At 40.1% G+C, this 24790-nt stretch overlaps 2 protein-coding genes across 2 annotated transcripts in view; one reads left to right on the forward strand and one right to left on the reverse strand.

Annotated features, from left to right (window-relative positions):
• Nucleotides 1-3484: 3484 nt before the first annotated feature.
• LOC310954407 (uncharacterized protein) lies at nt 3485-7059 on the reverse strand. Its single transcript, XM_083923844.1, has 4 exons — nt 6164-7059; nt 5454-5657; nt 5067-5277; nt 3485-4742 (listed from the first exon to the last, which is right to left on the reverse strand). The coding sequence occupies exons 1-4, from the start codon at nt 6867-6869 to the stop codon at nt 4490-4492; spliced, it is 1374 nt and encodes a 457-aa protein (XP_083779970.1). The 5' UTR covers nt 6870-7059; the 3' UTR covers nt 3485-4489.
• Nucleotides 7060-15618: 8559 nt separating this feature from the next.
• Nucleotides 15619-24790, forward strand: part of LOC310954611 (transcription factor IIIB 90 kDa subunit-like) — a 115851-nt gene continuing 106679 nt past the window's right edge. Inside the window, exons 1-3 of the mRNA XM_083924184.1 lie at nt 15619-15753; nt 17234-17442; nt 21901-21981. Coding sequence (XP_083780310.1) covers nt 17259-17442; nt 21901-21981 — 265 coding nt within the window. The 5' untranslated portion in view covers nt 15619-15753; nt 17234-17258. The remainder of the gene's footprint in view (nt 15754-17233; nt 17443-21900; nt 21982-24790) is intronic.

Consider the following 24790-nt stretch of genomic DNA (forward strand, 5'->3'; position numbering starts at 1 on the left):
TTTTTAAAACACATTTAAAATCTCGAAGATCTGCTTTGGCTTAAGCATGACTTAACGATTGTAGGAACTGTAAAGTGTCCCCATACCAGCTTTTTCCACAGAAGAAGACCATGAGATGTGGATTAAAGCTCAAAGAAAAAAAGCTAATAAGTGGACTTTTTAAAAATCTGTCAAAACACACAAATTACAAATGCACGGTTGCATTTCTAACACTGTGTGCTGCATTTAGCTAAGATTACCAAGTATCATCGGCTTCATGATCATTTGCATTTTTTAAATTCTCGTTAGCATCCATGTGTCTCCCCAGTTTTTCTCAAAGCTTGAAAAAACACAAACAGTTAAAAGTAGTTTAATGGAGCACAGATTCCTGTTTGTCTGCCTTTCTTTGTATCACAGGCACCCGGTGAGAAGTAACCTCCAGCACCTCCACTTTGTAACGTAAAGTTTATTTTTATACGCTGCTCACCTAAGAATTAAAATCACTAGTTGTTATTCGTTTGGTTTGAGGCTTTGTGTTTTTTCCAGAAGAGAGATGGAAGGAAAGTTTAGTGAAGTGTTTGCGTGCGCGTCTCATTGTCTCAGAGGCATTTCTGTTCATTCACGCGGTTAGTTCTGCCATTAGAGAGCCGTTTGTTATGAAGTGCATGTGAGGGCTGCACAGGGAGGAACAAAAATGATCGTACTAACCTCTAGTTTGATTTAATAACACTAAGGTGCATCGTTCCTTCAGGTGAGGGCTAAACATCTAAATCAGACCAGTTAAAAATTGGTCAACGCTTGTTTGTAATCGCAGTAAAATGCTTCAGAAATGCACCATTTTCTACGTTTGATCATTTACACACAAGGATTTCTGCAGTTTGATTAAATATCCTCAACAATAATTCGTTTTCACAGCTTCCATTCGATGCACAGTGTTCCAGTGCAGCTTTGAATATCTCAACAGAAATGTGTACAATGATCACGTTGAGATTTCCCCTGTGCAGCTCTCAGACTGTGTTCAGTTAGAAGTGAAAGTTTTTATTGTAAGTCAGTGTTTGTTCCTGCACTTTAAGCCTACCCCTGATTACTGTCTTTCTTTTATCATTATTATCCCAGAGCTTCATTTATTACGCTGGAAATGCTTCTACACCCTTGGGTGTTGGGTTATTCTGTTGAGAATAAAAACAAGTGTTTCTACATTTGCGGTGTCTGTTGTGTCATTTTATTAAAGTTGTTTCCTCCGTTGACAAACAGAATGAAGGGAAATCTATGAGACATTAAACCATTTGTTCTTTATTTGGAACAACAGGGACGATAAAGATAAAGCATTGTATTCATTCATTACCTAAACTGGGATTTCCTCACTTTGAAATATACTGATTTTTAATTTCATTTTTAATTTTCATTTCAAATTTGAAACCAAAAAGTACCTCTATACATGTAAATTCATACAAAAACAAATAGTTTGTATGTCACTAACTTTATTGTTTTAGCAATCTTACTTTCCTTTTTTAATGCAACTATTTGATTATGTATTGTTTCTCCTTGCTGTTGTTTGTCTCTGGATAAATGTTTGTTGAACAAAGTTGCTTTAATTTGAAGAAGAAAAAGGTTTGTGGTTGTATTTAAGGTAGTTGAATAGTTTCACCTTTTCTTCATCGCAATGGCGCAGTTTTTGCTCCGCAGCAAAGGTGTTGTAGATACTTTATGAATATTATTGGATATTATAGCCTATATAGTCTTTCATATAGTCCGAACAACAACAGAAATGCACGTAAAGACTTGAGTTTTAAAGGTGTGTTTCAGCTTTAGGCCTGATACGGGTTTGTTCGTCTTAAAATGGCTTCTCTAAACAACAAGAAGTCTCACTTCTGTTAATTAATTTTACTTCAACACTTTGAGCTGCTTCAGTTATTCATTTAGTTGTTTCTCTGAACACTTACATTGTAATATGAAGCGTTAGTATGATGGAATATATCTGCAATTATATTAGGGGGAGGGGGACGGGCTAAGAGTCCGTACATAGAAAACAAAGCAGCAACAGCGTAGTTAGTGAACCCAGAGTTTATTAAAAGAGTGTTTTAAAGACTTACCTACTGGCCCCTGTACCAGCTCCTCTCATAGTAAAGTCCATTCAAGTGGATTACCAAAGTCAATCCCAAAGGAAGGAGCCCATTGGTGCTTTGTTTTCTGTGTAGGGACTCTTCTCATGCTACTGCAGAGGTTTGCTGTTATTTTCAGCAGTATTGGTGGTTAAAAAAGACGTTTGAATGCCTTCACCGTACTGCAACAAGCTAATTACTGTTAGCCACCTCCGGCTGTTAGCGACTCTATGGGATTTCTCTGTTAGTAGTTGTTACACAAAGACTGTGCCCATGGCTTATTGTGATGTATGTAAGCTCAGAAAAAGACCATGGGATGGTTCTGCGCCAGCGTTTTAATATAACCAGGGGGGGGGGGGGGGGGCTGAAGCTGTAATCTAAACATTAGCTCGCTCGCTAACATTAGCTCACGGAAAGCTCTCTGTGTCTCAGCTGCACCACATGAATCTGCAATCGGATGCTTCGTTGCGTTGGCTGATGGAGTGGTTTTAAAAACAGCGAGATAGCGATACCGTAAATATTTTACAGCATTATACCAACATGATGTTGGTCAATTTTGTTCAGTCTCACTGTTTTGGTCGAGGACCTTTAAAGGATCAGTCTGGTGTTTTTTGTTGTTTGCAAAGTGTAGTTTAAAGGACTTTTGTTCATGTTGTTTATACTGTATAGTAAAGAGAGAAAATGATATTAAATAACTATTTCTTGTTAAACAACTTTGATTTATTGCTAACATTTGTTTGTAAGGAGTTCAAAACAGGAGCAGGACCAAAATACATGAATGGTATAAATCACTTCTTAAGACTGCTGAGACAAACGTTCTGCTCTGATTTATCGACATGAACATAAACACATAAATACTTTAAGGAAACGGAAAGACAATGAAATAATAAAAAAGAAATACTTAATAAATAGTAATTGGTTCATTACATTGGTTTGAAGAAAGTAATTTCAAATTAAATAATAAATGTTCTGTTTGTGGCTACACAGTGGTGTAGTGGTTAGCACTGTCGCCTCACAGCGAGAAGGTTCCAGATTCGCATCCCAGCTGGGGCCCTTCTGTGTGGAGTTTGCATGTTCTCCCAGTGTCTGCGTGGGTTTTCTCCGGGTTCTCCAGTTTCCTCCCACAATCCAAAGACATGCAGGTGTTAGGTTAATTGATGACTCTTAAATCACCCATAGGTGTGAATGGTTGTCTGTCTCTGTTCGTCTCTATGTGCCCTGTGATAGACTGGCGTCCTGTCCAGGGTGGACCCCGCCTCACGCCCTATGTCAGCAGGGATCGGCTCCAGCACCCCCAGCTACCCCGACCCCCGGATAAGCGGTTGAAGCTGAATGAATGAATGTTCTGTTTGTTTAGAATCATTGTGATTGTAAATACACACAGGATTTTACACAATTTGAATTTATTTAATTCGACACATACAGTTTAAAAAAACAAGACAATCATTTGCATGGCTGCTACATTTTTTAAAGGCGTTATTTAATTCTTTGTTCGGAACTACAGTCAGCCTTTAATCATATCAATACTAAAGACATTACTAAAAAAAAACCTGCTCTCCGTATAAAGTGAACAGGATCCGTCGACCTCACAGGCGGGTTCGGATGGCGTTGGAGCCGAACGTCGTTCTGATACAGTACACTCGTGCAGCAGCGCTCCTTGTCTATACATTTCCTCATATTCTCACCCTAACCCTTGTTAGAGGGAAATAGGCCGGAGGGTTCCACCGCTTCGCACACGAGCTGATCCGTTTCCTGAATTTGCCATTTAAATACCAATGTGCATAAAAACTCAGACTTTCTGAAAAACTCAAACTAAAGTAAAACTAACAAGCTAAATTAAAATTACAATTGAAAAGTCAGAACTAAAACGGAAATAAAAAAATGTGATAAAGTCAAACTTTTCTAACCCTGATCTTCAAAAACTCAAGTCTTACTGGTCTTTATTTTAGAATACTAGAACAACACTGTGCCTTTATCTGAGCCAGCCTAATATATGAGGCGTTTATCTCTAAATTTACAAACGCGTCGCTTAATGCAAACTCAACATCCTCCATGCTCAGTACAACAATCACAAATTCTACTTTGAATCAACAATTCATTCCAGTCTGTCCACTGTCCGCTCTGAGGACTTTTGAATTGGCTGTCTCATATGCATCCTGGAATCGGGGGTCACTATGAACGTCAGTGCTTTAATTTGAAGGGGTCTGGAGCAGCTACAACTCTAATCTTTGATTCATCGTCCAATCGTAGTCACGTTTAAGTTCCTTTATTTCCTATTTACTGAAGTCAAGTGCGCCTCATTAATGCCTTTTATTTCCACCTTCTGTTCCAAACTCTGGTGGCGACTGTCGTCTTCTTCTTGTTCAGGAGGAATACCGTCTTATTTGCTCAGGTTTCCTTCCCGCTCTTCAGTCGCCCTCCCACACGCAGTCACACTCCCGCAGCGGGTTCCTCTGGCGCATGGTCGTGATGACAGTGATGCGGTTCTCGGACAGCTCCCGGAGCTGGTTGATAAACTCCTGGACGCAGGGGCTGGGCCACGGATGACCGTTGAGGTAATCTCTCAGGATGAAGGAGCGCTCCACCAGCAGCTCCAGCTGCACCAGGTGTCTCAGCCGGTGGAGGCTCAGCAGGTCTTTCTCTGGCTCTCGACGGAAGAACCTGAGATAGGAGAGAAGACGTTTACTGAATCAACATCTTTGCAGTTTAGTTGTTTATCCAGATAAGAGCAATGATGTTTGAGCTCTGTTGGCACAGAATTACAAGACCTGCACTGTGGTTTTAGTGACATTTAGGAATTGAGGAAAGTTGAGGATAATATCGCGATTTGCATCTATTTTTTCCAGGATATTTGTGAATGAAGTTTTCATACCCTCCCATGCCTATCCAGAAGACTTGAGAACATTCTCCAAATAAACTGCAAAGGGTTTGAGGTAGAAGAAGGCGGTGATCAGACCGCACTGGTGAAAAACCTAAACTGCTCACCGTATCCGAAGCGTCCTGAGCTGAGGAAACAACATGGGGATCCGTCTGCAGAGGCTGCCGCTGGAGCGGTTCTGTTCGATGTCGAGGTGCTCCAGTGCCGGGACTTTAGGCGCAATGGAGTCCATGTCTTTCAGAGTGATGGCCACACGCAGCGTCAGCCTGGTCACGCTGGACGGGATGGTGGTCGTGTAGGCGGCGAGAGAATTACCACCTGGGAATGACATCACAGTAATCAAAAATAGCAATATAGGCCCTGGAGAACTGTTTCTATTACAGACTTGACCTGACTTGTGCGGATCAGGACAAAAACCTTTAAATCTGAACCACAAAACGGAGCCCAGCTCACTCAGATCTAACAGACACAACATCGACAAACCGCGGACTCACCAATGATGGTGAGCGTCTCCAGCTGTTGGAGGGGACTCAGCCAGGACGCGAGGCGGCAGTCGATGCCCTCTCTAATGTACCTGTAGCGGATAGTCAGCGACCTCAGCGAGGTCAGGCTCCTCAGTGCGTTCTCTGGCAGGATGGTTTCTGGGTAATCCACCAGCTCCAGAGTGGTCAGTGCCGGGCCGCCGTACCGGGCCATTCCTACAGGACCGGGGACAGGAAGTGTGTGATTTACTGATGGTTGTATGAGATAATTATCCGTAGCCAGTGTGTTGCCGACAGTAGATGACGGTCAGCACGTCCCCAGTTTGGAGGAGCAGACAGGAACAAACAGGTTCAAAGTTCTTGTTTAATTTTAAAAATCAATTTTCTCCCTGTTGTTATAAATCAAATGTATAAATACCTATAAATGAGGCTGTAAATGTAAGAACCTTCAGAATATAGAGAGGAATGAAGTTAAATGTTTGGTGTCTGTAAGCGCTTCTGAAGTGCAGATTTAGAATAGAGCCAAAACTAACAGGTATTTTGAAGTGGTTTTGCATCTACTTTTAGTCATTTTGCATCTTTTGTGGTGATTTTGCATCTATTTTTAGTCATTTAGCATCTCTTTGTGACCATTTTGTGGATTTTTTAGCAACACTTTTTTCAAGTCTGGGCACCTGGGCCTGTGCCCTGTAGGTCCGGTTAGTAAACCATCCATGGCTGACCTGGATGCTCCGGGTCCGGGGGGCTGAGGTAGTCATCGGGCAGCGGCTCTGGCGGCTCCCCCTTCATGCCCCAGGACAGGTGCTTGAGCTTCTTCAGCCCCAGCAGCAGGTCGTGGAAGACGCTGCAGGGCACCGGCCTCACCGTGTCCAGGCCGTAGCCCTCCCCCTGCTGGTGGAACAGCAGATACCGCAGGTTGACCAGGTGCGATACAGCGTAAATGAACTCAATGGTGCAGGGCAGCCGGACGTTACACGTGCTCAGGTGGGTCAGCCTCTCGTGTAGATGCTCTTTCAGACTACACCCGAATATCGGCGTGTCCCACGTTGTGTTCCGCATCCCGAGGTCCCTCAGGTCCGGGAACCGGGTCAGGTTGTCCAGGTACTTCTCCTTGTAGTGCCGCCCCCCGTCTACGAACACGATGGCGGTGAGTGACGGCAGGAACTTGACGAGCCGCCGCCACTCTTTGCGCCGCAGGTGTCGCACCGCCACCCGGGTGAGCTTGCGGTTTTTCAGGGTGTCCCAGAAGCCGTAGGTGTAGCGGCGGAGGTCGGACAGCACCACCGTGTGGTCCCTCCACAGGGCCGGGTGGTCGACCAGCCTCTTGAGCTGCCTGCAGACGGTTCGGACCGTGTGTTTCTCCTCCGTGCTCAGGTAGTTGAACACGCAGACCCAAACTTCAGGGGGAAGATACGGCAGCTCCTCCATCAGTGGACCGACCGTTAACGGCTACCAGCTGAAGCTCGGGCCGCCTCAAGAGAGCGGACAGCGGGTTAAAGGACAGCTCCACATGAAGACTAAAGGTCGAGTAACGTCCACTGCGTGTCGGTTAAACGTTTACACGGTAAAAAACGCAATTTTATCGCTAAACTGATTTGATAGCTGCAGGTACCGCTAACTGTTGTTACTTAAAACCAACACTGCGCCCCTGTTGAAGCCGTCGCGCTGTGATGACGTCGATTGTTATTCTGCAAACGTAAAAAAAAATGTAGTGATTTAATTTAATAATACAATTTAATAGTAAATGTAATGTTTTAAATAAAAGGTTATTTTAATGTACTTTTATTTAAATTTAATTTAAATAAGTAAATGTAATAGTAATGATTTAATATTTTGGAGTTTAATAAATTCAATAATGTAAGTTAAATAGAATATGTAAAGATTGAATTAATTCCCAATTAAATTAATAGGAACTGTTATTTAATTTAATAATAATTTAATTTAACAGGAAATGTAAATATTTGATGGAATAATTTGATTAAATAGCAAATGTAAAGGTTTAATTAAATAATACATTTATTTTAATAGGAAATTGCATGATTTCATTCAATACAATGAAACTTAATGGGAAATGTAAATATTTAATTTAATAATAAATTGATGTAATAGAAAATGTAATTATTTAATTTCATAATAAGTTATGATTAAATGATTTTTTTCTGTGTTTCCTGTTCCTAGTTAAACGAAGCCTCTGTGTATAGAGAAAACATTGTGTGTTTTTCGGAGTGTAGATGTGATTTAAGCTGATCTTTTTGTATTACTTTTAAATTTGATTTGCTGAGACAGTTTTAATTAGGAAGCAAAATAAAGTACAAATTACCTTCATAACATGACAATCGCATCCAAACATCAGTCCGGTGACTGTATGGACACTGAAGCAGGTTTGCTTGCTGTTGACTACTCTTACTACTCTTGATTTTAACATTTATCTTCCACAGTTAATGTTTTTAGTGTGAAAAATACATTAAATACAAATCTGTCAAAAAGCATGAGGTGGCAAACTCATGTTTCTTTATTTTTTTATTAATTGTTTAATTTTTTTTATTGCACAATCAGAAAGGCGTACATCATATTCAGGATAATACAAGTTATATTCAAACAAGAACATATACAAACAACTGAGCGAGTGACAGATAAAAAAAGCAAAAATAAACAAAGCTGAATAATAATAAATAAATAAAATGACATACTAAAATTTAAATTAAACAAAAATCAGCCATAATACAAGAGGTGCCAAACTTATGTGTGGAACTTCCGGGCCATGTGTGGACCAATCACAACTGTTGTGTCACCGTCCAGTCTACAGGTCTGTTATATCGTGTGATGCATTCTCCCTTTTTATTTCTTTTTATTGTCAATTAATATAGTAATGCAGAAAAAACGTTGAGAAAACGAGAGTATCTCAATTTTTGCCAGAGAATTAAAAATTCCCAACTGGGAGATGGCACTGCACTTTTTTTTTTTAAAGACAATCAACTTTCTAATGCTGTTACTCTAATTAGCCTCAGGTCTAAGAGTTAATATGTCCAAATGTGTAATCCTGTCTTTGCATAACTCCAATGATTCTTGAAATATCCCACTAAAGACTTCCGTTAAATATTTAGGGATATTCATAACTAAAGATCCAACAGCTAGACATAACATTTACATTTCTCACACAGACTAAAAAAGACCAAATAATTGGCTTCAAAGGGATTTGTCTGTCCTTGGTAGAGCTCTTCTCTCTAAAGCAGAAGGCTTGTCTCGCTTTGTGTATCCAGCATTGTCCCTTGTAAGTTGTAAGTGAACCAACTACCACAAAAGTCAATACAATTTTTTTAAACTTCCTCTGGAAAAATAAAGCACATATACTCAAGAAATGTGTACTCTCCAACAATAAGACAGAAGGGGGTCCTAGATTTTATCGACACTGTCAATACCTTTAAGGTTAACTGGTTGAAAAAGTGTCTCAGAAACCATGACTCTGTTTTTTCATCCCAAACTACATCTTTAGAAAATTGGGAGTCTTTCCTTTCTTTTAAAAATGTATTTTTTTACCCAATAGATAGGTTACCAATCAAACTATTAAAATGTCATCAACAAACCCTCCTAGCATGGAAGCTTTTGTCCACAGTTTCTCCCCCCTCTGGAATAATAGCAGTATTATTATAAGAAACAAATCCATATTCTTTGTAAAATGGTTTGAAATAGATATAATCCATATCCTTGTTTTTTTTTTTTATGAACGTTTTATGTCTGTACACAGTTTTCCTGTTCCCTCCAGAGAATTTCTATCTGTAACTCGCGCTATTCCAATAGAGTTAATTCAACTTATAAAAACACTTGAGTTACAGTGAATAGGGATAAGCGGTTGAAGATGAATTAATGCATGAATAAAACAAGTCAACCTGTACTGATGCTGAGTGGGATTGAACTACCAGACAGAAAGTGTAATAAACATATAGGCCAGTGTTTTCAAAAGATGAATAGAGTTGTGCTTAGAGGAACGTTTTACTGGAGGTCCTTCATAGAGGATATAAACTGGAGAAGAGCTTGGCTTCTACCCTATAAATATTGTCTAACAAGGCTAAAGACGTACATTTTAAAATAATGCATAGTATTTACCCAGTTGGTAGTATCATTGCTAGGTTTATAGATGTTGATGATTCCTTCACTTTTTGTCAAATGAACACAGAAACACTGTCACTGTTTTTTTATTGTGATACATCTAAGAAGTTTTGGAGGGATGTTGAATCTGGGTTTTTTGATGCCGCTAACTCTGTCTACTCTCTGACCCTTAAAGATGTTATTTAGTGTTAACCCAGAAAATAATAATGCTCTTCAAGATTCAAGATTCAAGATTCAAGAAGCTTTATTTATCCCGAGGGAAATTATTTTGCAACAGTTTCAATACAAAGGCGGAAAAGGATCAGAGTAACAATAAGCATAAACATAAATCAAATCAAAATAAAGCTAACGTAAAATAAATCAAGCAATGAACCAAGTGTGACAGAGTGCAACAGACATCGTGGTTAAGCGTAGGTATATACAATATACAACAATACGCACTGTTCAGTTTAGCAGCAGATTGAAATAAAATAAGTACAAACTAGATAAGTGAGAAGGAGCGATAAGTTATAAGTGTTAAAAATGTTAAAAATGTAGCAGCATGTCCTACAGAACACCTGATGAACTTTGTTATCCTATACGCAAAATTCTTTATTCACAAAGAAAAAAAATCCTTTCCTCCTGGAACTGAGCTCTTTGATTAAATCTCTGATCTTGGTAAATAACAAAAAAAGTAATACCTTACTGAGTCATTATGAAAAGCTTCTTCATGAAGCCCCTAACTATTTTTTATTGATTTACATTTAGTTGGTATTCTTTATTTAATTGTCTGGTTTATTATTATTATTATTATTTTTGTGTAACAAGTAAGCTTTTACTGACACTTAAAATACTGACAAACATTTTGTACCCTCACATATTATGTATAATATCTCTTGCCTTATTCCACACAGTGTCATTATAATATTTAAAATCCTGTTGCTTTTATTGTTTATATCCATACTGATGAAGTAGCATCACAGCTGTGCTTATCACTTGCTGCAGGCCGGACCTCACTTCTCGTGCTGGTGACTTCAGACGATCGGTGAGTCTAATCTGTAATCCTCATAAACATTTATTGATAATCTGTGGACATCACTAAAATGTTTCAGCATAGTTACATTCATGTTTTCTGTTACTTGTTTCCACCCTGAGTTAGTAAAAAAATCAATTTCCTTTTCTGGAAGAGCAAAAGGACTGCAAAAGGTTAGGACCTCTGCACCCTCCACATATTCCTATGATGGTTAAATACACTACTTGGTTAAAAGGAGATGTGGCTGTATGAGATTCTATATATAATACAATATTCTAAATAAAGCATATAAATAAACTGATGTTGATTTTATTTCAGTATTTTTTTTATTTAAAATCGTTTATCTGCTGCTCCGGACATTGTTTAGTTTAGTTTCCATGTCTGCTTCTACATATACATACAACATATATTATCATGGTATATTGTGCCATGATTGACATGTTTATCTATATAACCCGCCCCACACTTGCATCGTAAATTGAGTTCTTACAGTATTATTTTTTTAATGCATTTCCTGTGTTTCTATCTAAGGGGAGGAAGATGGTCCAGGAGACGCATGTTGGAAGTTGGATGGAAACCTTGTTGAACCACCTGTCAACAGCTGCGTCTGGGACAGGGAACTGCAGCTGACCATAAAAACAGCCTAGCCGTGCATTCACACCAAAAGGATGGGTAGTGTGAGTGCGCCCTAAAATAACAAAAATTAGCTCTAAGAGGAAGTGAGTGGCTCTTAAAAGAGCCGATCAGGCCGTCAGTGATTTAAACTCTGAAGCCGTACAGGTGCTGCCCGATCTCCTCCTTTTCTTCTTCTTCTTCTTCTTCTAGATTTCTGGCAAACTAGATGCCTAAAGGCAGGTCGCTGCCATCCACAGTTCATAGTTGTATCCAATATATCATATCCCCAGGAACAGTCTGGTTTCCCCCAAGTCAACAATAGCGGCTTTGGTGAGCCCGGCGAGCCCCTGGATATTTCACAGAGAACTTCGATTGGCTGTCGCGGCACAGCTTCACGTGATAGACGCAATGGACGCATCATCGCTGCATCGCATGGCTCTTATCACTCAGAACGTGTCGCCCGAAGCGACATCGCGTTTCATTGCCTCATTTACATTGATTTTGAATGGCAGCTTGCTGCTTTCATCGGCTCCATCGCTTTTGATGTGAATGCACGGTAAAGTTGCTTCAGTCTATGGTTCAGACCAGATGCGATGGCCGTGATTTAATCGCAAGAAACGCCAGTGTTGCATCGCTTGATCATATTTGGATCATCACTCCAATCCGGTCATCCAAGAACTCGCCTATGTAAAAACATATTGTCACATTTTTTTCTTTCTCTCATCAACCATGGCTGAGATAATTTCCTGATGTTAAACTCAGATAAAACGGAAGTTATTGTACTCAATAGCTAAAGATATTGTTACTCTGGATGATGTTGTGTTGTCCTCCAGCACCACAGTAACGAAACTGGGTGTTACTTTTGATCAGGATATGCCCTTCGATTGTCACATAAAACTAACAACAAGGAATGCATATTTTCACCTGCGTAAAATCTCGAAAATTAGGAACATTGTGTCTCAGAAAGACGCAGAAAAACTAGTCCATGCATTTGTTACTTCTAGGCTGGACTACTGCAACTCCTTATTATCAGACTGCTCCATGAGTCTGTTAAGAGTCTCAAGTTGGTCCAAAATGCTGCAGCTCGTGTACTAAAACAAATCGAAGAGAACACATTTCTCCTGTATTAAACTCTGCACTGGCTACCTGTAAAATCTAGAATAGAATTTAAAATCCTTCTCCTCACCTACAAAGCTCTTATTGGTCAGGCTCCGTCGTATCTTAAAGAGCTCATAGTACCGTATTGCCCGACTAGATCGCTGCAGCATCAGAATGCAGGGCTACTTGTCGTTCCTAGAGTCTCCAAAAGTAGAACGGGAGGCAGAGCCTTCAGCTGCCAAGCTCCTCTCCTGTGGAACCAATGTTCAGTGTTATTCGGGAGGCAGACACTGTCCCCATATTTAAGAGTAAACTTAAAACTTTCCTTTTAGATAAAGCTTACAGCTGGGGCTTAAGAGCCCTTAGCAATGTTATTTTTAAGATGATTTTGTTCTGCTTAATTATGCTGCTATAGGCCTAGTCTGCCGGGGGATAATACTTTTCCAGATACTCTGAGCTTCTCTCCTCTCTGTCTGTATCATTCATGTCTCATTAATGCATGTTACTAATTCAACTTCTTCCCAGGAGTTGTTTGTGCTTTGTCGTCTCGCAGGTCTCTGATGATCGTGGTGGTGCCTGCTGCCGTGGTCCTGCATGACGCTTCCTGCTACTAATATAATCTAACACCTTAGCTGTGCTTGTTTCTACTATTCGGCTGTATTAACTGCCATAACATATAAGTCATTCACATTACTATAGATATTATTATATTTACTGGAAGTGTGTCTGTCTTGGTCTTTGTGTCCGTCTTTTCTCTCTTTTTCTCTCCTTTTCTTCTTCCCCAACCGGTGCAGTCAGATGTCCGTCCTCCACAGAGCTGGGTCTGTCTGACATTCCTGCCTGTTATAGGGAAGGTTTTCATTGCTACTGTACTCTACGGGGGAATTGTTGGGTCTATGTAAATCATAAATAAGTCATAGAGAGTGGTCTTTACCTACTCTGTAAAGTGTCCTGAGATAACTTTTGTTATGATTTGGCACTATAAATAAAATTGAATTGAAAATTGAATAGATAATGTTTTAGGATTGAAATTGTGTGCAATTGCGTCTGTACATTGACTTTTTGTGTAATCTTGTCACGTAAATGAATGCAGCTTTAAGGACAGAACAAAGGGAGCGTGGGCCAAATCTGACCCTCGGGCCCTAAATTGAATGGTCTTGGTCTCAATAATTTAAGGTCTGCAGTGCATATGTCAAAGGGGCTTCTGTAATAGTACTTTTACCACACTAGAAAAACATTACAACTTTTTATTATAATCTGTTTCTGAGGAAATATTAGGACAATAAAGCATTCCCCCGTCTGTAACTGAAACTCAGACCGTTGCTCATCTTCCAACATATTATTCACTCAGTTCTGTAATAAAACCATTAAATGATACAGTTTTTTTCTGTGTGAATGTTCAATTATGTGTTTCCTTTTAAGGGGCCTGTGTGTAAAGGAGCTCTCAACAATGAGCTGCAAAACATTGTGTGTTTGTAGGAGTGTAGATGTGATTTAAGCTGATCTTTTGTATTACTTGGTACAAATATTTGGTTGCTGAGACAGTTTTAGTGCTGCACCCATTTAATTAGGAAGCTAAATGAAGTACAAATGAACTTCATAGCATCACTATCACATCAGTCCAGTGACTGTACGGACATTTAGGCAGGTTTTGCTTGCTCTTGACTACTCCTACTCTTGATTTTAACGTTTATCTTCCAGAGTTAGTGTTTTTAGTGTGAAAAATACAGTTTCTGTCGCTGTCCTTTTGCTGCAGCTCTACAAGGGAACTAAGGGAATTTCCTGCCAAAAACACCATAGCTTTGGTACTGTTGAAGCCTCATATTAACTTCAAATAAACCTTCATTAAAAAACAAAAATAGACTTATAAAGTAGCATTAAATGGAATGAGCATCACAACGCTTAATTGGAAGAAATAAGTGTATTTCTATAGCACCTTAAAAAAACGGTTTGGCAGTGCTTTGCAACACAACATTTGGGTAAATAAAGAAAAAGAGAGAAGCGATGCAAACAAAGTAGAGAGAAGACAAATAAGGAAGATTAGCTTACTCTTTTAGAAATCTTTTGGTATTTACTTGTTCTGTTGCTGTTTGTGTTTGGTCTGTTTTTTTTTTTTTTACTGCAGCCTATCTTTATTTATCTTTCGTACAAGTAAAGTGACCATGGGTGTCGTGAAAGGGTTCCTTACATTAAATGTATTATTATTATAATTATTATTAAACATGACAATTATCAATGAATAAAATATAAAAAAAAGCAATTTAAAAAAAGAATTGTATGTACTTTCCGGCTGGTTAGATATTAATCTCCACACCAGTTAGTTGGACCAGTCCCAGCCTGGTCAGATGTGTACATGAACTGATGAAGCGTCTTGGATGAGAGGTGAAACGTCTTCCTAGAAAAATAACCAAGTCCAGTTGCTTTTGACTGAAATTGCTTTGAGGATAACGATGACCTGGACAAATGAGAACATTCACAGGTTAGATAATAGCACAATGTATAAATGAAAATTCCTTCATAGTTGTTTTGCATTTTCCATCCTTTTGTGGTGGTTTTGCATCTAGTTGTAGTCATTTTGCATTTCGTTGTAGTTGTTTTGCATGCATTTTTTAGTCATATTGCATCCTTTCATAGTTTATTTTAGTCGTTTTGCATCCCTTTGTGGTGGTTTTGCATGTTTTTAGTAATTTTGCATCCCGTTGTGGTTGTTTTGCATGTATCCTTAGACATTTTGCATCCCTCTGTGATGGTTTTGCATGTATTGTTACTCATTTTGCATCCCTTTGTGGTGGTTTTGCATGTTTTTAGTCATTTTGCATCCTTTTTTGGTGGTTTTGCATGCTTTTAGTCATTTTGCATCCTTTTGTGGTGGTTTTGCATGAATTGTTAGTCATTTTGCATCCTTTCGTAGTCACAACAAATAAGTACGACATAAACATGGAGCATGAAAGAAAAAGTGACAATATTTACTTAATGTATTTTATTTTATTCCCTGTGTTCATTTACAATCAGGGACCCAAGAACTGCTTTTACATAAGTAAGGGGTTCTGTCGCCGGTTTTAACTCCTTATATGCTAACATTTATGCTAATATTACACTTCCTAATCCCCAATATTACATTTACCTGACAATATCGCCTCACATGTCTAAAACGGACCCACTTTTAATGTCATTACTTTGAATGAAACACCATGTAGACACCGCGCCACCCCTCCGCTCACAGTTGGTACGGCCCGGGTCTCCACAGCATCAAACGCACATGTTGGGTGTGTTGTGTTGAGGATTGCAGCGATATTACAGCATTTAGCAAGCTCTGCGCGCTGTCACGTTGCTGTTTGCTCTTAACTTACAATGCGATACGTGTCGTAGTCAATGAGAAGTGCTTTAAAAATCGCATTTACTGTAAATAAAAAAAAGACACTTGAGGAGGCTGACGCGTCCCAGCGTGGCTGAAAACGGCTGCTGTTCACCGGTCTGAAGGTATGCACACACCCGCCGACACCTTACACACTCCGTATGTGTGTGTGTGTTTCACCACCTGTGAGGCTGCTGTGTTTCTTAAATCATTATTATATCATGTGCGTGTGTGTTAAAGTGTGTGGAAGTCGGTGTTAGCTTCAGTTAGCTTCAGCTGTCAACATGTGAGACGTTCACGGTCCTGCTGGAATAATAACGGCCAGCTGAGTGACACGTTTGTATAAATTAAACTTGATGTAGGACAATTAGACACAGACAGTTTAATGGATGTGGTTGGTGGGTTGAACCCCTGAGGGAACACTCCGTTCGACGTGCTGAAAAGAAAACGCTGAGCTAGTAGCCGCCTGGGTTCAGTGCCACGTAGCTACCCGGCTAATGAGAGCAGAGCAGCCGGGGTAGTTGTGCAGAATCACTGCACCTCAAGGACCCTGATGCTTCACTGAAGTTACAGCAATACCACACTGTAGACATACTCGAGTCATGCATTTACACGTGCACAAGTATCAGCATCAAAATATGCTTAAAGTACCAACAGTAAAATGACTCACTATGCAGAATGAACCATGTTGGAAGATTATTTTATTATACATTTCTATTCTATTATTAAAATGATAAATATTCAGATCTGTTACTTAAAGTCCCCCTCTCACTGTTTCTGTGTCTGACCCTGACTACAGTAACTATTTTCTGAGCAGTGTGTCACTGGCTAAACTACAAAGCAACACAAATAGAGGAAGCCAGATTTCTCAGTTTAACAATAAATGCAATAAAAATTGTATTAATAATCAATTTATCAATTATTATAATCAAATTCAGGCTTTTTTCTGCCTTCTTCCATAAAACTGCCAGCTTTAAGTACAGCTCTTTACTAAATGAGCTTGGCTACATCCCATCACTGGAATAGATAAAAAATTCATTATAGACAAATACCTGCACAAAATGTCCAATTTATGTTGCTTAAATCTGAGGTCATGGACGGATAGCAACCCTTCATAGTTGTTTTGCATTTATTTTTACTAATTTTTCGATCCCTCTGTGGTGGTTTTATGTCTACTTTTAGTCATTTTCCATCTTTTCATAGTTGTTTTGCATCTATTTTTAGTCATTTTGCATCCCTTTTGTGGTGGTTTTATGTCTACTTTTAGTCATTTTGCATCCCTTCATAGTTGTTTTGCATATATTTAGTCATTTTGCATCCCTTCATAGTTCTTTTGCATATGTTTTGCATCCCTTTTGTGGTGGTTTTGTATGTATAATTTTTTTTCTCGCTGTCTGGTGTGTCTTCGTAGTTGTTTTGGATAATTTGTAGTCGCTGTGTTTGTTTGTTATTGTTTTATGTTTTCTTTGTGACATTTTGTGAGTCAGGGCCCCTGACCCCTTGGCCCCTGACCCCTTGGCCTCAGGGCCCGTGCCTGCTCGGCCCGTTCAGTAATCCCTGATGCTTAAATCTGAGGTTATAGTTTCATTGATATTTTCCCACCAGGCTTTGAGGCTCGCCTTGCGACACCATGAGCTCCAAGGTGTGTAAGAACTGCGGCGGATCGGACATCGACGTGGACCACGCCCGCGGCGATGCCGTCTGCATGACCTGCGGCTCCGTGCTGGAGGACAACATCATTGTGTCCGAGGTGGAGTTTGTGGAGACAGGAGGTGGAGGGTCGTCGGCTGTTGGACAGTTTGTCTCCGCTGAAGGTGAGATATATATTTTACTGGAAGTAGTTTCTTTTGGGTGATTGTGTCGAGCAGACTTTCTTCTTAAAGTCACTGCTGTTCTAATTCTTTTTCTGGGCTATTTGTTTATTCTAATGGATATTAATGTTTATTGTGAAGGTTGCTGATGCACAAGAATATCCCAAACATTTGAACCTTTTTACTTTTCTGTTTGTTTAATATAAATTAATATGTACTGAAAGAAACCTCTGACACTGAAGAAGAGTTTAACACTGAAATAATTACATTTTTATGAACCCGGGAGGATGAGGTACCTCACTGTAGAAATAGTAAAATCCCTGCATTTAAAATGTTATTTAAGTGAAATTACAAATGTATTATCATCATGGGTGCAGATCTTGGGAGGGACATTTTCAATTTCTGAAAAACATGAATTGTCCCCCCCCCCAATAAAAAAACCCTAAATTATTCAGAATTGAACAAATGTATTTTCAGACTTCACATTCTAGATTAACATCGAAAAAGAAATGGTGTTTCTGACTCCACATTTCACCTCTGTTTTGCTCCACTACAACACAAACGAACAAATAGTTTCTTACACAGACGCTGATCACCAGCAGGCTTCAAAAAGAAGGGTTCATAATTGGATATTCATCCATATCAATGCATCATCCATAAAGTAGACCCATAGACTGGGAGAAAAGGAAGCTAGTGAGAAGAATTGGGGCTGAGTAGACATTACATGACCCTTAAAGACTCCTAAAGTGATGCTTTACTAATATAATAGTTAAGAAAGCAATGATGCACTGTTGGCTGTTTAGGGCAAATAAGCAAGAACGGTAAGAATAGTAAATTAGTCCTTGTTCAGTACTTTTTCAATGATATGGCGAGCATCTACAAAGTTGTGATTTATGGTGGCATGGTATGAGTTGCATACAGACAAAAAAACACTTTTGGTCCCCCCATCCAGACATTGGATCTGCACCCCTGATTAGCATCAAAATGTACTTTAAAGTTGTAATCGTTAAGAATTGAGATACATTGGCCCTCATTTATCAAACGAACGTACGGCAGAAAAACGTGCGTACGACCATTTCCTGGCAAACTGGTCTGAGATCGTGTACGCACATTTCAGCCTGTGGATTTGCGGTGGCTGAAAATAATGAACAAACCTCAGCTGTCATTAAGCATAAGCAGTCACATATTAAGAACAGATCAAAACGGATTCTTAAAACGAATAAAAAAACAGTGCGACAGGGACAAGCGGTTGAAGCGGTTGCGCTTTCCTAAATGAAAAGGAAAGCGCACTGCAGAGCCAAAGTCATCTCCTCAGTAAGTGGCTACCCTCGATAAATTGCATTAAATCAAACAAGGTATCAGATGATTAACATTTTGGTATGGTTCTTCTAGGTGAGGTCTAACAGAATACCTAATAACCCCGCTGGCAAACCCCGCTACGGAGCAGGAGCGCAGGTTCAGCAGTGCGCACACACGCCACAGTGGAGCGCTGCTTCGGGTTGACTGCCTCCGTTATTCTTTTCCATACAGCGTTTTTATGGGCCCCTTTTATTCCACTCTTAAGACTACCAAAAAGTACATCTTTATTTTGCTCCATCTCGGATGTCAGGATGCCGATCTGTGTGTCGGAAAAGTTTCTTTTCTAACCAGCGTTCTTCCTCTCCGTGTTTGACCTCAGTGGGCGAGGCCTCCAAAACAGGAATATTTAGGGGTGTAACATGTTAATGACGATCGAATTCAGCCGCCACATTTATCAAGGCCCGCTCATTCGTACGCTGAGATTGGTCCGATACGAATGTTTCATCAATCACACGTGGGTCCTTTCCTACGACCAATTCTCCGCTCAGATCTGCGCCCGTTTTCACGCAAGATTGATAAATGAGGGCCATTGTGCCTAGCAGCCTCTCCGGCGGTAAGATTTAACTGCAGGCGAGCCTCTTTTTTCCATGGAAATGGAAAAAAGAATGGACGTGGATGAAAAAACTTGTCCCCTCCCACACACACACGTGTTCCTGTGAAGCCCTCTGTCCCAAGCCCCACCACAGCGACTTTCTGGTTGATCCAATCAGGAAGTGCTAAAAATGTCAGTTCCAAGTGTCCACTAGGGGCAGGTTTCATAACAGAGCAGTTTCTCATTGACCCCCATGTTTCACAACATCATTAAACCTGTTTAAGGTTTCGAACAAAAAACATTCTAGTCTGTATGTTTAGGTCATATCTCCATGACAACACTGAGTGGGGTCAATTTTTTGTACCAGGCTAGTTTTTATGTTATTAGAGGTTCAAGTTTATGAATAATTAGGGGCGTGGCTGAGTGACAGCTAGCCTTTAGCCTTCACTTCTCCTCGGAGGTATACTACAGCCAGATGGACGTATCTCCCTCCCCCCAATGTCACATACATGCCCTTTTTTGGAGGAAATGAGGTGTAGTCAAAGGGGCTATCTAAATTTACTTTATATACGGCTGTGTAGTTTTATAACAATATATGTTATTTTATTTGTTGATAATATTTTGTATTCATAATCTGAGTCCGTAAACTTTGCCGCTAAAAGTTAAATTATCCCCAACATTTAACGTTAGTTTTCAAGAGAGGTTGCCTGGCAACTGTGTTCTTAACTCAAGCGCCACTTGAGGTTGTCGAGCCTTCAGTGATATCACATGGTTTTCATTAGTTTACAGTTTGTTCAGTTGTATTTTAAGGACTTCTATTAAAAAGTCATAAAAATGTGAACATCCTTCTTCCCATAACAGCTGAGCTATTTGCTGATGAAGACCATTTGAAAGCGTTGAAAGTCCAATGCCAGGTCTTACTGTGAACAACTATTTTAAACACCTGCGACTGTTATTTATTTAATCCTTCTGATATTGTGTTTTAACTGAAGCAGCATAAAATGTCAGCACATGATTGTTAATTATTAATTGTGTGTTTTTTAATTGGTGTTATTTTCAATTTCGGTTAAATTAGATTTCCACACTTGAAATCCATTTACATCTTTTTGGGAGCCGCGTGTCACTTATCTAACGCTGTTCTGTGAGCTGCTTATCAGTGTGTAACATTTACCTCCAGATTATGTTTGACCTTCAGCCTGCAGGACATCTCACTCCTGCTGAGTCTGTGCAATGTGTGTTGTAGTTCCTCTGGACGTCCACTAGAATGTGCTGTCGCACTGCAACACTTCAAGCTTCTGAGGTGTACATTTACTTTGGTGTGTGTGTGTGTGTGTGTGTGTGTGTGTGTGTGTGTGTGTGTGTGTGTGTGTGTGTGTGTGTGTGTGTGTGTGTGTGTGTGTGTGTGTGTGTGTGTGTGTGTGTGTGTGTGTGTGTGTGTGTGTGTGTGTGTGTGTGTGTGTGTGTGTGTGTGTGTGTGTGTGTGTGTGTGTGTGTGTGTGTGTGTGTGTGTGTGTGTGTGTGTGTGTGTGTGTGTGTGTGTGTGTGTGTGTGTGTGTGTGTGTGTGTGTGTGTGTGTGTGTGTGTGTGTGTGTGTGTGTGTGTGTCAAACTCACTCTTTTTACAAGGCTTTATGGAACAATAACATCTTATTGAATGTGATCATGTGCAGTAATCAGTATACTGTGTGAACTGTACAAAAAAGTCATTTAAAGCAATTCGTCCCTTTCCGTCATATCTCACAGCACTAAGTAAAAACTTAAACATGCCCAACTCTGCCTCCTTCCAAGTGAGCAGCACAAGTGAAACGGCTGGTTTGTTTACACTACCTGTTACATTAGTACTGACGCTAATGCTAATCTTCCTTGCACAAATAACATAGTCTTACAGAACTATAGTAACTGATAGCATCTGGATGCTGCATTATCACAGTAATGCTGCGTTCTAGGATCAGTCAAAATAAAAGTACCTGAAACTCTGCCACCATCTCAGCTTTTTAGCTCCATGAATGGATGAAGCTGCATTAGCCTCCGCCATCTCAGGAAAGCACAGCCCACGTTGACTCTCGTCTCGCCTCTTAACGCCTCATTTCTTCGGCGTCCCGTGCCATCTCCCACAAACCGCTCTGCAGAGAGCTGCACCACTCAGCAGCCGTAGGCAACTGAAGGTTTGCTACGACAATGGCAGGCAGGAAGCTCTGCAAAGAATTTTGTTCTGACCGAATAAAATGACTTTTATCAGAAATATATGAAACTTCAATATGGATGAGTTTCAACACCTGGTGGATTTCTGTGACATTTTTTGTGTGTGCCATACGCTGATTGGGAGCATTTTAGGATTACAAAAGGAGAGTGTCAAAATGCCAGAAAGGAGAGAATTGCTTTAAGACATCGGTAAGGTGCTGGAAAAGCTTGAAAATGCACCTTGAAATACTTACAATGACTTTGGAGAAGCTGTTGGAACCGTGTGGTGTTTTAATAAATCTGTTTTTCCCCCTGGTTTTTATAGAAAAATCAAAACAGTTTTGTCGTAACCGTTCTGATGTGAGTGTGTCTGCTCTTTTTGTCTAACAGCTGGAGGTGTCAACCCAACCTTTGGAGATGGGCACTTCACAGGCATGGGGAGGGAGTCCAGAGCTCAGACGGTGCAGAGAGGTAAGTTGACCCACAGAGGGAGCCACTTGTCTTCATTACAGTCAAGCTGAGCTTCTGCTGTCTGTTCCTCATCACAGTGACATTTCAATCTGTTGGAATGTCCTCATGAGTAGAAGTCAGAAAAGGTTTGCGTTGGACCTGTTGAGGGTCAGGATCTACACACACACACACACACACACACACACACACACACACACACACACGTAATTACAGTTAATTAAGGCTTAGAGGCTGCAACTTGATGTCAGGAAAACCTCCCTAATGTTTTGGCTGGAGCATCGATGGTGGGAGTGAGTGATGACGCCGGTTGGAGTTGGAGCTTCCTCATTGGCCTGTATTAAAGGCAGCTGATCTGTATTTCTGTAAGTCAGGCCGAAGGATTTGCCTCTCAGTTTGAGCGCACGTCGTTTTAGAAGCATGTGAAATGAAAAAGATCGTTCTGTTAGGATGATATCGTGACTCTGATGCTAGTTTCTGTTACCGCGTTAACAGTTATTCCCATTATGTCTTAGCATTGAGCTAACAGACGTTTTTTTTTGTCTTTCTCAGGTAGACACTGGATGCTCAAATAATCCTTTGACATGTTTAAATGTTATGTTTCTAGATAGCTACAGGCAGGTGTGGACTATTAATGTGTACAAACAATAAGTTCTTGCCTGATGACGTTGTTTAATTCATCAAATTAAATTCATAACACATTCTGCTACAGTACACAACAAATAATTACTACTGCAGATGAACGTTTAACCTTCAGGAGTCAACTTTATAGACACGTCCACAGACAATTTAGCACACTGACCAGACAGTACAGGGTCCAGGCAAAGACCAGGTTACAAACTTAGTCCTGTTCATGTGCAGAGTGTTGTCTTCTTTGTTGGAACACGTTGCCGTTTTTCACCTCGCCTGGCACGACAGCAAAGTAATTAAAGGCTCTTTTAGCTGATTTACCTTGAGTCTTTTTAGTCTGTTGTTGTTCAAACAGCTCCTCTCACACAGTAAAAGCACATTTCATATGCATTTCCTCCTATATACGTTTTCAATATCATGAGTGTTTCAGGGTTAGACATCTGTTTTTATTTGATGATTCTTCTTTGTTGTTGTAAAAGCATTTTGGTGTGACTGTGTGTCCCAATCTCACTGGGGAAGAGGAGTTTTGACCTAAAGCCTGTCGGCCGTGTTTATATTCTGTGGTGTTCGTTTGTTCATTGGACAAACTAACAGGAGTTCTTTATCTCACCAACTGGAGTCTAAGAAACACGTGAACAACCTGTAGAAAAGAGACAAAAAGCTGGTGGCTGGCTGCCGGGATGAGAGTCCCGTGTGTTTTTTATATTTTTTTCATGTTCGATGCTGACATTTATTTTTTTCGTTCAGAAGCTGTAATGGACTGAATTCGATCTATGTGGCTGTTAATTTGTGGCATAACACCCTTTCAAAATACCATTTCCGTGTCCAAGCCTTGTGTTTTATGCAACGCCCTGGTGCTGTGTTCCCCGTCGTTTGAACAGATCTGAGTAAAAAAATAAATACATTTAATTGTCATTTTTACAGGGTTTTTAGCTTGAAAATGCTGAAATTGTATCTGCATTTCTTTCACAACAAATAGTTACTGAGTAGATATAAAATAGGTTTGAGAGCCTGAAACGAAAACGTGAAATAATCATTTTGAGTATGTATGTACTGTAGAAATGTTATTTTACCAAAGGTGTAAGTGTCTGGAAAAGCTTGAAACTGGACCTTGAAAGTGCTTGAATTTGACCATGAAAAAGGTGCACAAATCCTGATTTTATTGCTTTTCTATGGATGTAACGGTGTCTCACTGAAGAAAGAAGTGATCGGAATTGTTCACAGGTTTGGCCGTTGTTGTTTGTCAGGAAGTAGTATTTTGAAAGGCCCCATAGTGATGATGACAGAATACGAGTTCTCAACGTCAATTTGCCAGAAAAAGAAATCCTTTGTCAAAAGTTTTTGATACCAAATCACAGCATGGCCTTTTCTAGAGTGTTCCTCCTTAGCTTAACTTAGCATAAAGAAGAAACAGCTAACCTGGCCCCATGTATTTTGGCCATAAGCTGTAAACAGGCAAGAGGCCGTAAACTGTCCCAAACTGCAGTAAAACCCAGAGTGAGAAGCATCTTCCGAATGTGCTGTAAACATAATCCTAAAACCTGAATATGGGCATATCCTACATTTCTTAATAAGAAATGCTACATTTTTGTGTGCATGTAAACGTAGTCCATGTGTGTAACCTCTGGTCCAGAGCTTATATCTTATCGCTATCAGACACCCAGAGCCTCGGCACGTGAAAGTGTGAAGGACTCTGAAGCTTCTCAAAGTACCAAATCGTGACTACTCTTTCCTTTTTGTCGGTAAATTTCTACCACAGGCGCTGACAAACAAAATGTGCGTCAATCTTGCTTTTTCCTGCGAGGACGAAGTCCAAATGTCCGACAAAAAACACGTTGCATCTCATTTGTTTCATCTTTATACAGTATGGAAAATGGCAATTTGAGGGTCAGGAGGTGCTGGTCTGTGTGTTGGCCGGGTAGTTTTGTTGTCACAACGAGGTTACCAGGCAACCATCGGAGATACCGGCACATAAACTAAAATCGCCATGTTTGTCCGAACTAATCAAAGCTGGTGCTTGTAGTTGGATATTAGTCAGCGTTTGGACAGAGCCATGCTAGCTGTTTCCCTCTGTTTCCAGTCTTTATGCTAAGCTAAACTGTGCGTGTGGGAATAGCCTTGCTCTGTGCGTATGTGTGCAGAGATTTATCACCGTGTGTGAGTCTGAAGGCATACTGCTCTT

Source organism: Echiichthys vipera, assembly GCF_963691815.1.
Source record: "Echiichthys vipera genome assembly, chromosome: 12".
Taxonomy (NCBI): domain Eukaryota; kingdom Metazoa; phylum Chordata; class Actinopteri; order Perciformes; family Trachinidae; genus Echiichthys; species Echiichthys vipera.

Excerpts from the sequence above, each read along its gene's own strand:
- LOC310954407 (XM_083923844.1), bottom strand. The coding sequence starts at position 6,869 with ATGGAGGAGCTGCCGTATCTTCCCCCTGAAGTTTGGGTCTGCGTGTTC. Across the intron at positions 5,658-6,163 it reads CCCGGACCCGGAGCATCCAG|GAATGGCCCGGTACGGCGGC; the intron begins GTCAGCCATGGA and ends CCGGTCCTGTAG. Across the intron at positions 4,743-5,066 it reads CTCAGGACGCTTCGGATACG|GTTCTTCCGTCGAGAGCCAG; the intron begins GTGAGCAGTTTA and ends CTCCTATCTCAG.